The sequence below is a fragment of the Nyctereutes procyonoides genome, unplaced genomic scaffold (assembly GCF_905146905.1).
Source record: "Nyctereutes procyonoides isolate TBG_1078 unplaced genomic scaffold, NYPRO_anot_genome, whole genome shotgun sequence".
NCBI classification, from domain to species: Eukaryota; Metazoa; Chordata; class Mammalia; order Carnivora; family Canidae; genus Nyctereutes; species Nyctereutes procyonoides.
In genome coordinates this window covers 29,136,029-29,152,682 of record NW_026575035.1, presented here as the reverse complement: position 1 = coordinate 29,152,682, position 16,654 = coordinate 29,136,029, and the positions used below count along the sequence as shown (strand labels likewise).

At 36.5% G+C, this 16,654-nt stretch overlaps 1 protein-coding gene across 5 annotated transcripts in view; it reads right to left on the bottom strand.

The window, feature by feature from the left end:
• Window positions 1–16,654, bottom strand: part of PRKDC (protein kinase, DNA-activated, catalytic subunit) — a 215,362-nt gene that overhangs the window by 117,857 nt on the left and 80,851 nt on the right. For all 5 annotated transcript variants that reach the window (XM_055318273.1, XM_055318275.1, XM_055318274.1 and 2 more), the window contains 5 exons: window positions 16,429–16,614; window positions 15,740–15,844; window positions 14,515–14,682; window positions 13,019–13,146; window positions 424–631 (listed from right to left, as the gene is read on the bottom strand). In XM_055318273.1, the coding sequence (XP_055174248.1) occupies window positions 424–631; window positions 13,019–13,146; window positions 14,515–14,682; window positions 15,740–15,844; window positions 16,429–16,614 (795 nt within the window). The remainder of the gene's footprint in view (window positions 1–423; window positions 632–13,018; window positions 13,147–14,514; window positions 14,683–15,739; window positions 15,845–16,428; window positions 16,615–16,654) is intronic.

Here is a 16,654-nt window from a genome sequence, read left to right as displayed (position 1 = left end):
TAATTTTATTTAAATTCAATTAATTAACATATAATGTATTCTTGGTTTCAGAGGTAGAGGAAAGTGATTCATCAGTCTTATGTAATATCCAGTGCTCATTACATCACCCAGTTACCCCATTACCCCACTTCCTCCCCTCCAGCGACCCTCAGTTGCTTCCTATGATTCAGAGTCTTTTACTGTTTGTCTCTCTCTCTGATTTCATCTTATTTTATTTTTTCCTCTCTTGCTCTATGATCCTCTGTTTTGTTTCTTAAATTCCACATATGAGTAAGATCATATAATTGTCTTTCTCTGATCAACTTATTTCACTTCGCATAATACCCTCTAGTTCCAACCACACATTGAAGTTTTTAAGGTCATTGATCAAGGAGATTGGTCAATTCTCATTACCATTAAATTTAATAACAGATGTACAAATACCTTTGTAAATCTAGACTTCAACACATCAATGGTTTCCACCACAATTTTGCCAAAGAATTCTCTCAAAGCATTCAGGCCACAATGCCACAACAGAGTGAGAAGAGAGCGATCTACAAATGCTTGGCGAGTGACATTTGAAAGTAGGTCATCCCTCTTGAACATTCTGTACACACTTTCCAAAAGGGCTAATTGTGTGACACAAGAACTCCTAAGAAAAAAAAAAAAGAGAATTATATGAACATGCCTGCTTTGAACAAATATTTTATGAGTGCCTACCCACATAACAAGCAAAATAAACACCAATGACTACAAATTTTAAAAGTAACATTAAAGATCATATAAAAACCATGAAATACTAGTAGCATTTGTACATGAACCATATTATTGTACTCATCCCCAGAAATCTTCATGAGCAATTTAGGCATTAAGGAGAATTGTGTTCATTACTTTTAAATCTGACCATTTTTAGAAAACAGCTGGCAGGCTTTGGGAGAGTCTCGGGCCTAAAGATGATCACAGATTCAGAATTTGAAACTCATGAGTTATAAAAAATCTAGTCTCTTCCTAAAAACAAGCAGCCATTCCTATTTCCTACAGAGATATATTCACCTGGCCCTTTATATTCTCATTTGGAATATAAGATATAGTATGATCATCTATAAGATTTTCTCTGTAAGTCTATAAACCAAGAATACAGAGTTTGTTTCTTCACCTACAAAAATACGAGCTTAGGACTAAATGATCATTAAAATCCTTTTCCAGATCTAAAATCCCGATTCTTAGAAGGATGAACCAGGGCCAAAATGTTCAATTTAGAAGATAATTCAGTCAGAAGATTTTAAGACTCAGGACATTACTAGATGGTATATGAGCTTCTGTAATATTTACTTGGGCACCGCCTTTGATTTAAATTATTTTGAGGAGCTCTCTGACAGCACAGTAGAAACACAGCCCTAAAACACTTACAGAGAAAACTAAAGAGGAGAAAAGAAAAAGAACAAAATCTAATTATAAAAAATGAGACAGTAGTTTACTGAAAATAAATGCAAATGAGCTTTAACTATATGTTCTACTTCACTTATAATAAAAGAAATACAAATTAAAACAACGCTTCAAAATTCTTTCCCACCTATAAAAAATGGGAAAAAATCCAAGTGTTTGACACCATACTCTACTGGTAAAACAGTGACAAAATAGACACTCATTTACTGCCGAGGGATCAAATAATATCAACCCCCCAAAAAGGGATGTAATGAAAGCTTGCAAAATTACAAATGCAAGGGGGAGAGCACGATGGTGGAAGAGTAGGGATCCTCAACTCACCTGGTTGCACCAACTTACCTGGAAAACTTTCAAAACATACTGAACACCTACAAATTGAACCTGGGATTTAAACAGAGAAGAGCCAGAATGCTACAGAGAGAAAGGTTTCTCCTTCTAACAAGAATCATCTAGGTGAAATTTACTTAGGTCGTGGCTAATATTCATGACCAAGGCCACTCACAGCCACTCTGCACTGAGCAAAATGACAAGAAGGAAGAATTCACCAAAAAAGAATCAGAAACAGCACTATCTACCACAGAGTTAGAATTTGGATTACAATTCAATGTCAGAAGACAGGGATGTCCACTCTCCCCACTGCTATTCAACACAGTACTAGAAGTTCTAGCCTCAGCAATCAGGCAACAAAAAGAAATCAAAGGCATTCAAATTAGCAAAGAAGAAGTCAAACTCTCCCTCTTCGATGATCACATGATACTCTACATAGAAAACTCAAAGACTCCACCCCAAGATTGCTATAACTCATACAGCAATTTGGCAGTGTGGCAGGATACAAAATCAATGCCCAGAAGTCAGTGGCATTTCTATACACTAACAATGAGACTGAAGAAAGAGAAATTAAGGAGTCAATCCCCTTACAATAGCACTCCAAAGCATAAGATACCTAGGAATAAACGTAACCAAAGAGGTAAAGGATCTATACCCTAAAAACTATAGAACACTTCCGAAAGAAATTGAGGAAAACACAAAGGAATAGAAAAATATTCCATGCTCACGGATTGGAAGAATTAATATTGAGAAAATGTCAATGCTACCCAGGGCAATTTACACGTTTAATGCAATCCCTATCAAAATACCATGGACTTTCTTCAAAGAGTTAGAATAAATTAAGATTCGTGTGGAATCAGAAAAGACTCCGAATAGCCAGAGGATTTTAAAAAAGGAAACCATAGCTGGGGGCATCACAATGCCAGATTTCAGGTTGTACTACAAAGCTGTGGTCATCAAGACAGTGTGATCCTGGCACAAAAACAGACAAATAGATTAATGGAACAGAATAGAGAACCCAGAAGTGGACCCTGAACTTTATGGTCAACTAATATTCGATAAAGGAGGAAAGACGATCCATTGGAAGAAGACAGTCTCTTCAATAAATGGTTCTGGGAAAATTGGACATCCACATGCAGAAGAATGAAACTAGACCACTCTCTTGCACCAGACACAAAGATAAACTCAAAATGGATGAAAGATCTAAATGTGAGACAAGATTCCATCAAAATCCTAGAGAACACAGGCAACACCCTTTTTGAACTCAGCCACAGTAACTTCTTCCAAGATACATCCACGAAGGCAAAAGAAACAAAAGCAAAAAAGAACTACTGGGACTTCATCAAGATAAAAAGCTTTTGCACAGCCAAGGATACAGTCAACAAAACTAAAAGACAACCTACAGAATGGGAGAAGATATTTGCAAATAACATATCAGATAAAGGGCTAGTTTCAAGATCTATAAAGAACTTATTAAACTCAACACCAAAGAAACAAACAATCCAATCCTGAAATGGGCAAAAGACATGAACAGAAATCTCACAGAGGAAGACATAGACATGGCCAACATGCACATGAGAAAATGCTCCGCATCACTTGCCATCAGGGAAATACAAATCAAAACCACAATGAGATACCACCTCACACCAGTGAGAATCGGGAAAATTAACAAGGCAGGAAACCACAAATGTTGGAGAGGATGCGGAGAAAAGGGAACCCTCTTACACGGTTGGTGGGAATGTGAACTGGTGCAGCCACTCTGGAAAACTGTGTGGAGGTTCCTCAAGGAGTTAAAAATAGATCTGCCCTACGACCCAACAATTGCACTGCTAGGGATTTACCCCAAAGATACAGATGCAATGAAACGCCGGGACACCTGCACCCCGATGTTTCTAGCAGCAATGTCCACAATAGCCAAATTGTGGAAGGAGCCTCGGTGTCCTTCGAAAGATGAATGGATAAAGATGTGGTTTATGTATACGATGTAATATTACTCATCCATTAGAAACGACAAATACCCACCACTTGCTTCGATGTGGATGGAACTGGAGGGTATTATGCTGAGTGAAGTAAGTCAATCGGAGAAGGACAAACATTATATGGTCTCATTCATTTGGGGAATATAAATAATAGTGAAAGGGAATAATGGGGAAAGGAGGAAAAGTAAGTGGGAAATATCAGAAAGGGAGACAGAACATGGAAGACTCCTAACTCTGAGAAATGAACTAGGGGTGGTGGAAGGGGAGGTGGGCAGGGGTTGGGGGTGACTTGGTGGCGGCACTAAGGTGGGCACTTGACGTGATGAGCACTGGCTGTTATTCTGTATGTTGGCAAATTGAGCACCAATAAAAACTAAATTTATTACTAAAAAAAAAAGAGAGAGAGAAAAAAAAACAATGTCAGAAAGACAATTCAGAAGCACAATTGTAAAGCTACTGGTGGCTCTGGAAAAAAGCATAAAGGATTCAAGGGACTTCAACTGCAGAATTTAGATCTAATCTGGCCAAAATTAAAAATCAATTAAATGAGATGAAATCCAAACTGGAGGTCCTAACGAGGAGGGTTAATGAGATGGAGAAAGAGTGAGTGACATAAAAGACAAGTTGATGGCAAGGAAGGAAGGTGAGGAAAAAAGAGAAAAACAACTAAAAGACCATGAGGAAACGTTAAGGGAAATAAATGACAGTCTCAGAAGGAAAAAAAAATCTATGTATAATTGGGGTTCCAGAAAGTGTGAATGGGGCAGAGGGCCAGAAAATGTATTTGAACAAAACATAGCTGAGAACTTCCCTAATTTGGGGAGGGAAACAGGCATTCAGATCCAGGAGATAGAGGTTCCCCCCCCCCAAAATCAATAAAAACCATTAAACACCTTGATGTTTAACAGTGAAACTTGCAACTTTCAAAGATAAAGAGAAAAAACTTAGGGCAACAAGAAACAAGAGATTCCTAACTTATACGGAGAAATGTGAGATTAACAGCCGACCTCTCCACAGAGACCTGCCAGGGCAAAAAGGGCTGGCAAATATATTCAGGGTCCCAAATGAGAAGAACATGCAACCAAGAATACTTTATCCAGCAAGTCTCTCATTTAGAATGGAAGGAGAGATAAAGAGCTTCCATATAGGCAGAAACAGGAAGAACATGTGACCACCAAACCAGATCTACACAAATATTAAGGGGGGCAAAGAAAGAGGAAGCCCAAAGAAATAAGCCACAAAAACAGGGACTGGGGATCCCTGGGTGGCTCAGCGGTTTAGCGCCTGCCTCTGGCCCAGGGCGTGATTCTGGAGTCCCAGGATCGAGTCCCACATCAGGTTGCCTGCATGGAGCCTACTTCTCCCTCTGCCTGTGTCTCTGCCTCTGTGTGTGTGTGTCTCTCATAAATAAATAAATATATATATATATATATATATATATATATATTATATTATATATATATATATATAAAAACAGGGACTGAATAGGTATTATGATGACACTAAATGCCTATTTTCCAATAGTTACTCTGAACATGAATGGGCTAAATGATCCCATCAAAGACGCAGGGTTTCAAACTAGATAAAAAAGCAAGACCCATCTATTTGCTGTCTACAAGAGACTCATTTTAGACCTAAAGACACCTCCAGTCTGAAAATGAAAGGTGGAGAACCATTTACCATTCAAATGGTCCTCAAAAAGAAAGCTGGGTAGCAATCTTCATATTGGATAAATTAAAGTTTATCCCAAAGACTGTATGAGGAGATAAAGAGGGACACTATATCATACTTAAAGGATCTATCCAACAAGAAGACCTAATAATCATGAATATTTATCTCCCTAATGTGGGAGCTGCCAAGTATATCAATTAATTAGTAACCAAGGTAAAGACATAGATAATTAATACACTAACAGTAGGCGACTTCAACAAGGTGCTTTCTGCAAATGACAGATCTTCTAAGTACAACCTCAACAAAGAAACAAGGGCTTTAAATGATACACTGGACCATTAGATTTCACAGATATATACAAAACTTTTCCATACAAACTCAACTGAATACACATTCTTCTCAGGTGCACATGGAACTTTCTCTAGAACAGACCACATACTGGGTCACAAATCAGGTCTCAACCGAACCAAAGATTGGGATTGTCCCCTGTGTATTTTCAGACCATAATGCTTTGAAACTAGAACTCAATCACAAGAAGAAATTTGGAAGAAATTCAAACACGTGGAGGTTAAAGAGCATCCTGCTGAAAGATAAAAGGGTCAACCAGGAAATTAGAGAAGAATTAAAAAGATTCATGGAAAGTAATGAGAATGAAGATACAACCGTTCAAAATCTTTGGGATACAGCAAAAGCAGTCCTGAGAGGGAAATACATCGCAATACAAGCATCCCTCAAATGATTGGAAAAAACTCAAATGCACAAGCTAACCTACCACCTACAGGAACTGGAGAAAGAACAAATAAAACCTACACAAAGCAGAAGAAGAGAGTTAATAAAGATTCGAGCAGAACTCAATGAAATAGAGACCAGAAGAATTGTAGAACAGATAAACAAAAGAAGGAGATGGTTCTTTGAAAGAATTAATAAGATAGAGTAACCATTAGCCAGCCTTATTAAAAATAAAAGACTCAAATTAACAAAATCATGAAGGAAAGAGAAGAGATCACACCCAATACCAAGTAAATACAAAGGATTTTGAGAACGTATTATGAAAAAAAAATAACTAAAGAAAGAAGGAAGGAAGGAAGGAAGGAAGGAAGGAAGGAAAGAAAGAAAGAAAGAAGGAAAGAAAGAAAGAAAGAAAGAAAGAAAGAAAGAAAGAAAGAAAGAAAGAAAGAAAGAAAAAAGAAAACATATGAGCAGCTATATGCCAATAAATTAGGCTATCTAAAAGAAATGGATGCATTTATAGAAAACCACAAACTACCAAAACTGGTACAGGAAGAAATAGAAAACCTTAACAGGCCAATAACCAGGGAGGAAATTGAAGCAGTCATCAAAAACCTCCCAAGACACAAAAGTCCAGGGCCAGATGGCTTCCCAGGGGAATTCTATCAAACATTTAAAGAAGGAACCATACCTATTCTACTAAAGCTGTTTGGAAAGATAGAAAGAGATGGAGTACTTCCAAACTCGTTCTATGAGGCCAGCATCACGTAAGTCCAAAACCAGACAAAGACCCCACCAAAAAGGAGAATTACAGACCAATATCCCTGATGAGCACAGATGCAAAATTTCTCACCAAGATACTAGCCAATAGGATCCAACAATACATTAAGAAGATTATTCACCATGACCAGGTGGGATTTATCCCTGGAATGTAAAGTTGGTTCAACATTCATAAAACAATCAATGTGATAGATCACATCAACAAGAGAAAAAACAAGAACCATATGATCCTCTCAATAGATGCAGAGAAAGTATTTGACTAAATACAGCATCCATTCCTGATCAAAACTCTTCAGAGTGTAGGGATAGAGGGAACATTCCTCAGCATCTTAAAAGCCATCTATGAAAAGCCCACAGCAAATATCATTCTCAATGGGGAGACACTGAGAGCCTTTCCCCTAAGATCAGGAACCAGACAGGGATGTCCACTCTCACCACTGCTATTCAACATAGTACTAGAAGTCCTAGCCTCAACAATCAGACAACAAAAAGAAATCAAAGGCATTCAAATTGGCAAAGAAAATGTCAAACTCTTTGCAGATGACATGATACTGTACATAGAAAACCCAAAAGACTCTACCCCAAGATTGCTAGAACTCATACAGCAATTCAGCAGTGTGGCAGGATACAAAGTCAATGCCCAGAAATCAGTGACATTTCTCTAACGAGACTGAAAAAAGAGAAATTAAGGAGTCAATCCCGTTTACAATTGTACTCAAAAGCTAAGATACCTAGGAATAAACCTAACCAAGAGGTAAAGGATCTATACCCTAAAAACTACAGAACACTTCTGAAAGAAATTGAGGAAAACACAAAGGAATAGAAAAATATTCCATGCTCATGTATCAGAAGAATATTGTGAAAATGTCTGTGCTACCCAGGGCAATCTACACATTCAGTGCAAGCCCTATCAAAATACCATGGACTTTCTTCAAAGAGTTGGAACAAATAATATCAAGATTTGTGGAAAAAAAAAAAAAAAGATTCGTGTGAAATCAGAAAAGACCCCCGAATAGCCAGGGGAATATTGAAAAACAAAACCAGAGCTGGGGGCATCACAATGCTGGATTTCAAGTTGTACTACAAAGCTGTGGTCATCAAGACAGTGTGGTATGGCACAAAAATAGACACATAGATCAACGGAACAGAACAGAGAACCGAGAAATCGGCCCTCAACTCTATGGTCAACTAATATTCGACAAAGCAGGAAAGATTATCCACTGGAAAAAGGACAGTCTCTTCAATAAATGGTGTTGGGAAAACTGGACAGCTACATACAAATGAAATTAGAACATCTCTTATACCACAACACAAACTCAAAATGGATGAAAGATCTAAATGTGAAACAAGATTCCATCAAAATCCTAGAGAAAAACACAGGCAACACCCTTTTTGAACTTGGACACAGTAACTTCTTGCAAAATACATCTATGAAGGCAAGGGAAACAAAAGCAAAAATGAACTATTAGGACTTAAGATAAAAACATTCAGCACAGCAAAGAAACAGTCAACAAAACTAAAAGACAACCTACAGAATGGGAGAAGATATTTGCAAATGACCTATCAGATAAAGGGCTAGTTTCCAAGATCTATAAAGAACTTATTAAACTCAACACCAATAAACAAACAATCCAATCCTGAAATGGGCAAAAGACATGAAGAGAAATCTCACAGAGGAAGACATAGACATGGCCAACAAGAACATGAGAAAATGCTCTGCATCACTTGCCATCAGGGAAATACAAATCAAAACCTCAATGAGATACCACCTCACACCAGTGAGAATGGGGAAAATTAACAAGGCAGGAAACAACCAATGTTGGAGAGGATGTGGAGAAAGGGTAGCCCTCTTACATGGTTGGTGGGAATGTGAATCGGTGCAGCTACTCTGGAAAACTGTGTAGAGGTTTCTCAAAGAATTAACAATAAAGCTACCCTATGACGCAGCAATTGCACTGCTGCAGATTTAACCCAAAGATACAGATGCAGTGAAAAGCTGAGACAAGTGCACCCCAATGTTCACAGCAGCAATGGCCACAATAGCCAAACTGTGGAAGGAGCCACGGTGTCCATCAAATGATGTTGGATAAAGATGTGGTCTATATATACAATGGAGTATTACTCAGCCATCAGAAAGGACAAATACCCACCATTTGCTTCAATGTGGATGGAACTGGAGGGTATGATGCTGAGTGAAGTAAGTCAACTGGAGAAGGACAAACATTATATGGTCTCATTCATTTGGGGAATATAAAAAAGAGTGAAAGGGATTATAGGGGAAAGGAGAGGAAATGAGTGGGAAAAATCAGGGAGACAAAACATGAGAGACTTCTAAATCTGGGAAACTAACAAGGGGTGGTGGAAGGGGAGGTGGGCGGAGGGATGGGGTGACTAGGCACTGCGGAGGGCACTTGACTGGATGAGCACTGGTCATAGTTGGCAAATCAAACTCCAATAAAAAATATACATATAAATAAAATTCAACATACACACACACACACACACACACACACACACACAAATTACAAATGCATTTACCTTTCAATTATGTTTCGGAATCCACTCCAAAGATATATTTGCAAAATACGAAATGACATATACACACAACTATTCACTGTTATTTTTTTGTAGTAAAAAATTGAGCCCAAAAGTCTATCAATAGGGCTGTTTCAAAATACTATGCTACTTCTTCACAATCAGTAAGTTATTTATATTAGTTATATAGTTATTCAAATTAAAAAGGATTGAGGAAGATTTTTGTACTGACATGGAGTGATCTGTAATAGATAGGAGGTAGAAAAAAACGCAGGTGAAGAGGAATAAGAAAGGGGACACAGACAGAAGAAAGACTCTTAAATAAACCTCAGTTATGACTTTTTTTTTTTAAGATTTTATTTCTTTGACAGAGAAAGAGCAAGAGAGAGAGAGAGAGAGTGCGCATGTGCATGTGTACATACAAGCAGGGGGAGGAGCAGGAGAGGGAGAGGGAGATGCAGACTCCCCATGAGCAGGGAGCCCAACATGGGGCTCGATCCCAGGACCCATTGTATCATGTCCTGAAGCGAAGGCAGACACACAACCACCTGGGCCACCTGGGCGAACTTACAGTTATGACTTTCAAATTATATAAATATTTTACATTTTCAAAAGAAAATTACATCGAAAGATTATATTTTATATAAACAATTTTTAAAATTTCATAATTAGCTGAAATAAGCATACCTAGTTGTCATAATAACCATATACTGAAAAATACCAGGTGATTTTGGTATACAAACTTTTTGTATCCTTAGAGAGTATATTTTCAGTAAGGTTTAATTAAAATGAAAATTTTAAACTGCACAAACACGAAGTCTTGCTTGCATTCTGACAGACTGCATTAAATTTACATATCAACTTTACCTGCCATGTCAACAATACCCAATCTTCAAATTCATGAACGTGGAATGTCTCTCCATTTATTTAAATCTTTAATTTTTAAATTAATGTTTGATGTTTAAATACTTAAGTTTTACATTTTCTTCAGCAATGAGCTGTAATTTTTATTGTACAAGTCTTATACTTCTTTTGTTAAATTTATTCCTGTTTTTTTCCTTTCTGATGGTATTATGAATGCAATTATATTCCTAATTATAGTTTTTTTTTTCTTTAAAGATTTATTTATTTATTTACGAGAGGGGGAGAGAGAGAGAGAGAGAGAGAGAGAGAGAGAGAGAGAGAGAGGCAGAGACACAGGAGGAGGGAGAAGCAGACTCCATGCCGGGAACCCGACGTGGGACTCGATCCCAGGACTCCAGGATCGCGCCCCGGGCCAAAGGCAGGCGCTAAACCACTGAGTCACCCAGGGATCACCCTAATTATAGTTTTGAATGCTTTCTGCTCATTTATAGAAAGCAATGGATTTAACATTGATCCTATATCCTAAAATTTTGTATAATTGTTTATTAGTCCTAATAACTTTTTTGTAGATCTTTAGGATTTTCTACCTCGTGCTATTCATGAATAAAGACAGCTTTATGGGGCTCCTAGGTGGCTCAGCAGTTTAGCGCCTGCCTTCGGCACGATCCTGGGGTCCTGGGATCGAGTCCCACATCGGGCTCCCCGTGGGGAGCCTACTTCTCCCTTTGCATGTGTTTCTGTGTCTCTCATAAATAAATAAAATATTAAAAAAAAAAGACAGCTTTAAGGCACCTGGATGGCTCAGTCAGCTGAGCTTCCAACTCTTGATTTCAGTAGGTGATGGTCTCAGGGTCATGGGATTGAGCAGACAGTCGAGCGCTGTACTCAGCTCACAGTCTACTTGGGCTTTTCTTCCTCTCCCTCTACCTCATCCCCTATGAGTGCATGTGTTTCTCTCTCTCTCTCTCTCTCCCTCTCTCTCTAAAAAGAGTTTTACTCCTTTTTCCAATTTAGTTATCTTTTATTTCTTTCTCTTACCTGACTGCACTGGCTAGAACCTCAGTATCTTGTTGAATGAAAAGGGCGTACGCCCTTGCCTTGTTCCCAAACTTAGGAGAAAAGTATTTTCTTTTTTTTTTTTTTAAAGATTTTATTTATTTATTCATGAAAGACACAGAGAGAGGCAGAGCCACAGGCAGAGGAAGAAGCAGGCTTCATGCAGGGAGCCCGACGCGGGACTCGATCCTAAGTCTCCAGGATCAGGCCCTGGGATGAAGGCGGCACTAAACCCCTGAGCCACCTGGGCTGCCCTGACATTCAGTCTTTTACTATTAAATATTTTGTTGGCTATTGGTTTTTCATATGTGACCTTTTGTCCTTTTTATCATGAATGGATGTTGTCAAAAATTTATCTATATCTCCTGAAATGATAACGTGGTTTTGTCCTTTATTCTTTTAATATAGTATTTACTATTGATTCTTAGATATTAAACTAGTTTTGCATTCCTAGGGCAAATCCCAATTGGTTATTGTGTTTATATATATGTATATATAAAATATATATTACCTAAGTTATATATATTATATATCTATATTGTACATATTTTTTATATTTATAAAAGGTAATATTTATATTATAGTCTATAATATTTATCTATCATACATATATCATATTGCTGGATTTTTTTCATTTGTTTTATTGAAGTTCGATTTGCCAACATCAGTATAACCCCCAGAGTTTTTAAATATATTTTTGAAAACTTCTGTGTCTGTATTTATGAAGGATATTGGTTTATATGTTTCTTGCAATGTTTCTGTCTGACTTTGTTAACAGTGTGATAATAGCCTCACAGGATGAGTTTGGAAGTACTCTTTTCTCCTCTATTTTCTGAAGAAGTTATGAAATTAAATATATTTTATTATATATTATATATAATTATATATTAAATATGCATATTAAATATATATAATATACATTTATGAAATATACTCAGATTTTCTATTTCATCTTGAGTCAGTTTGGTAATTTGTGACTTTTTAGGAATTTGTCCCCTTCAAGTTGCTGAATTTGTTGGCATGATATCATTCATAATATTTTCCCATAATCTTTTTAACTTCTGAGAGGTCAGTGGTAATGTTTCCTCCTTAATTCCTAATTTTCATGAACTGTAATTTCTCTTTTATTCCTAGTTTTTCAAGTTAACAGTGACAATTTCATCTACCTTTTCAAAGAACCAATTTTGGTTTCACTGACTTTTTCCCACATTTTTCTAATTTCAATTTCATTACTTTTCAATCTAATCTTTATTATTCCCTTCCTTCTGTTTGTTTTCAGTTCAGTTTTATTTTTCTTGATTTTAAGGCAGAGGTTTATAATATCGATTCAGGAGATTTCTTATTTTCTAATATAGGTATTAAAAGAAACAAATTCCTCTCAAAGTACTACTTCAGTTGCATCATGCATTTGGATTTTTCTTAGTTTATTCTGATCTAGATGCTCAGTTACGGTCTTATTCTGTAGATTTGAGCATGTTTGAAACTTTCACAGTAAGTCTTTTTTACTCCACCAAGAAAAACAAAATAAAATTCAGTTGTAACAGTGGACTGCAATTGCCACTCAACTTTTTTTTGGAACAGAGAGGATAATTTCCTACAGAAATAAAATATGTATGGTTCCCGGTGTCCCCGACTAGAACAGAATGACTTACTTTCTGGCAATCTTTTTGAAAGTAGATTGAAATAATTCTTCCATAACATGCTGCTGTTCTCGACAGAGAATTTCTGTCATCAACTGCAACAATACAGGACTTTGAGATAATTCCAAAGCATCTAGAAACTGGAGAAAAAAATAGTACTTTTCCTGAGTTTTTATTTTTGCTTTGCTCTTACTAGTACTAACAAAACAAAATTAAAACATCTAACGTTCTCTACTCTCCCACTTTCCCTCTCTATGTTTTGTTCTACTTTCTAGGAAATATCCTCAATTTTATTGTCTGTTTTGTGAAATTTTTTAAAATTTTGCTTTTACATATTTAATTTCAAAGAGCATTTATTTGTTCTATTCAAGGATATCATACCTTCTCTCATCTCTGAAGTTACTCTTACAGTTTCTTTGATGTTCTCATCTCCCATCTCCCTTTGTTGATTCAGTTCCCTGATTTCCTTCTTCCTGTTAGTTTACATCTTCTTAGGTTGGAAGCTTTCTTCAAATGTTCAGTGACTATACTTATATTTACATTAGCACATTTACAGTAAGAGAAAGTACCAAAGATCTATGTACAATCTTTGTGGATGCTATAACCAGTTAGGTAACAGACTGCTTGGGAACATAATACTCAGAAGGTACCTATATGATGGTGTCACCCCATCAATGACCTGCTGATTGCAGAAACCTACCATTCAAGACAGGAGACTGGCAAGTTAAAAGCAGCATGTATCCTGACCATTGAGAGTGGTACCACCAAGCTCTTTCCCCAGGATCTACGCTCAGCATCTCAGCATCAAGCTACCATAGCTTTGTGTCTGTAAACATCTGTGCTTTATCTCAATTTATTCTGTGTACCTGTTAGCAAGATGTGTCCCTTGGTATCAAAAGTGCCTAAGAAAGGTGTTTTTGGGTCTGGAAATGCTGAAAAAATTTCCATACAAATTAATGGTAACTGCTTCTTTGCTTTATGCCATTTTGACTTACAAAAAGCCTACTTACAAAAAGTTCTACTTTTGGATAGCAGGGGAAACCTGTATATGTTGCTGAAAATAACAACAATCTAATATTATACAGGAGAAACCATCTACCACCTGGTGTAAGCCACTGATACTTTAGAAACCTTTGTATATTAAATAACATTGGTGATAATCACTACATGTTTCTCAAATAACCACTATTTAAATTTTAGAAACTGAACCATATTGGTAATATTCTATTTCTTAACTCTTTTTGGCATTAATTTTCAAAATGTATACATTATTCATAGAATATTTCCCAGTATTTTTCTGAATAAAAGATTTCAATTTAAAATAGGAATAAATTCCAAAGGATTTAGATATGCATCTGCCTCCACAGCTACCCAGCTTTCAAAATGAATTGAACTGAATTCTTAAAAGTTGCAAAAATTCTCTGACTCTGAATATTTCACTTCTTTTCATGAAGAAATGTAACAGAAAAACAATGTTTTAATTTCACTTGGTATTACTAAAAACTAACCTTTTTCATGCAGTCTACATAATTACTGTACCGCAGAGTTCCCAGGGGAAATTCTTCAGACTTCATGGGGAAATTAGAAACAATAAGCTTTTCAAGAACATGCTCAAGGTCCTCAAGACTGCCTCCAGTAAGATTGGTGAAGAATGGAAGAAGAATTACAGCCTGACCCTGTGGGAGTAATGAAGACATATGAAATTGCACCAGTTGGGGCTTGTAAGTCCCACAGGAAAAATAAAATACAGTTTTCTAAAGGCTTTGCAAATAATGCACTGTGTAGATTGAATGAATGACTTCAGAATACCTTCCAGATTACACTGAAAGCCAACCCAAACACAATGCTGTATCTCGGCTTCTACTGTAGAGGCCAGTGGGCCAACTCAGGGCTATTAATGTGTAATTAAATAGGACACTGTATGATGATGCTGTGTGATTTTTCCTTCTACAAATACAGACTCTAGTAGAGATACACTGGATAAGTTAGGTGTGGAAGAGCATACTGAACAACCTATGGGATAATTTATAAATATTCCTTGCAGAATTAATACAGAACTTTATAACAAGTGTAAAAGAAACTAGGTGATATTTCCTATCTCCCTTGTGTGGCAAGAAAGTTCCCAAGCTCCCTCATACTGAGGAATGAGAAACTTGATTAACCACAGAACAGAAATTTTCAAAGAAATACTCTTATGATCTACTAAAAAGACGTATTTCATTAAGGCTACATTTTATTATAGCATGAAATCTAATTATTGTAAGATTTTAAAATTATAGTATTAAGTTCTTGACCTAAAAGTTACCCAGGTATATTTATTAATAGAAAAATGATTAATACTTTAAATTCTGTCATTCACGAATATAGCAATTCTCAAAAAAGCCAATTTGAACTACACATATGCAAAGAGAAATACTAATTCTTCTAAGTATGGGAAATTCATTGTGATTATATTTATCTTTTAGAGAGACACACAAAAGTATGAGCAGATTAGATAACATGATGCCAAATGTCTCCTTCAAGAGTGGGAATGGCTGCATAGTTGAAACAGACACACCCATAGACAGGTGGCTATTGAAGCTGAGTGACAGGCACATAGGTGTTATTCTCTGCTTTTGAATATGTTTGAAATTTTCCATAATAAAAAAGAGAAAGCATCGTAAGGATGTAAAAATATAAAGTGGTAAAATAATTGAGAACGTAATCTGAAAAAAAATCTTTTTGACCACTTACCATTAAATGTAAACCCAAGTTTGAATCAGCAAGTAGACTCGTATATGTTGTAAAGACTTCAGGGAATGCACTATGATTTGTATTAAAAGATACAGATGAATCGATCTAAAGGAGGGGAAGTAAAAACATGATACATCTCTATATTATGCTTCTAATGTCCTTTAACACATTTTCCAAGATTGTAATCCCAGAAATAATCTACAAATTTGTTCTTGGGCTTCAACAATATTTTAACAATTCTTGTTCTGAAATATTTTAAATTGATCTGGTAGGACTTAAAAACACTAAAAAAGTAAAGTATAGGAAAGGATAATGAGTATAAGTGATAATAATGGAAAAAGTATAAAATGTAAGGTAATCAGCAACTTAGTAAAAATATTTTTTACTGATCAAACCAATGAGTTCTTAAATCTCCATTATATTTTTTTTTAATTTTTTTTTTTTTATTTATGATAGTCACACAGAAAGAGAGAGAGAGAGAGAGAGGCAGAGACATAGGCAGAGGGAGAAGCAGGCTCCATGCACCGGGAGCCCGATGTGGGATTCGATCCCGGGTCTCCAGGATCGCGCCCTGGGCCAAAGGCAGGTGCCAAACCGCTGCGCCACCCAGGGATCCCCTCTCCATTATATTTTTAAAGATAAAACTTACAGAGTCCAAAACAACTTCATTTTTAAGGTTCTCAAGATACCTGCAAAATTTTTGCCAATAAGGTCAGCACCGCCGTTTTACTTTCAGGAGTAGAATCCTTGGCCCACCATGAGTCCCACTTCTTCCAGTTGTGCAGAATTGTACTTGCAAGTTTCAGTCCTTGCTGTTTCTGGCTGGCTCGATCCCTGAAGCTCTGATCTAACATTCCATTCAAAATGGCACTCACCTGAAAGAAGTGTATGGTACTTGAAAAATCCTCAATATCA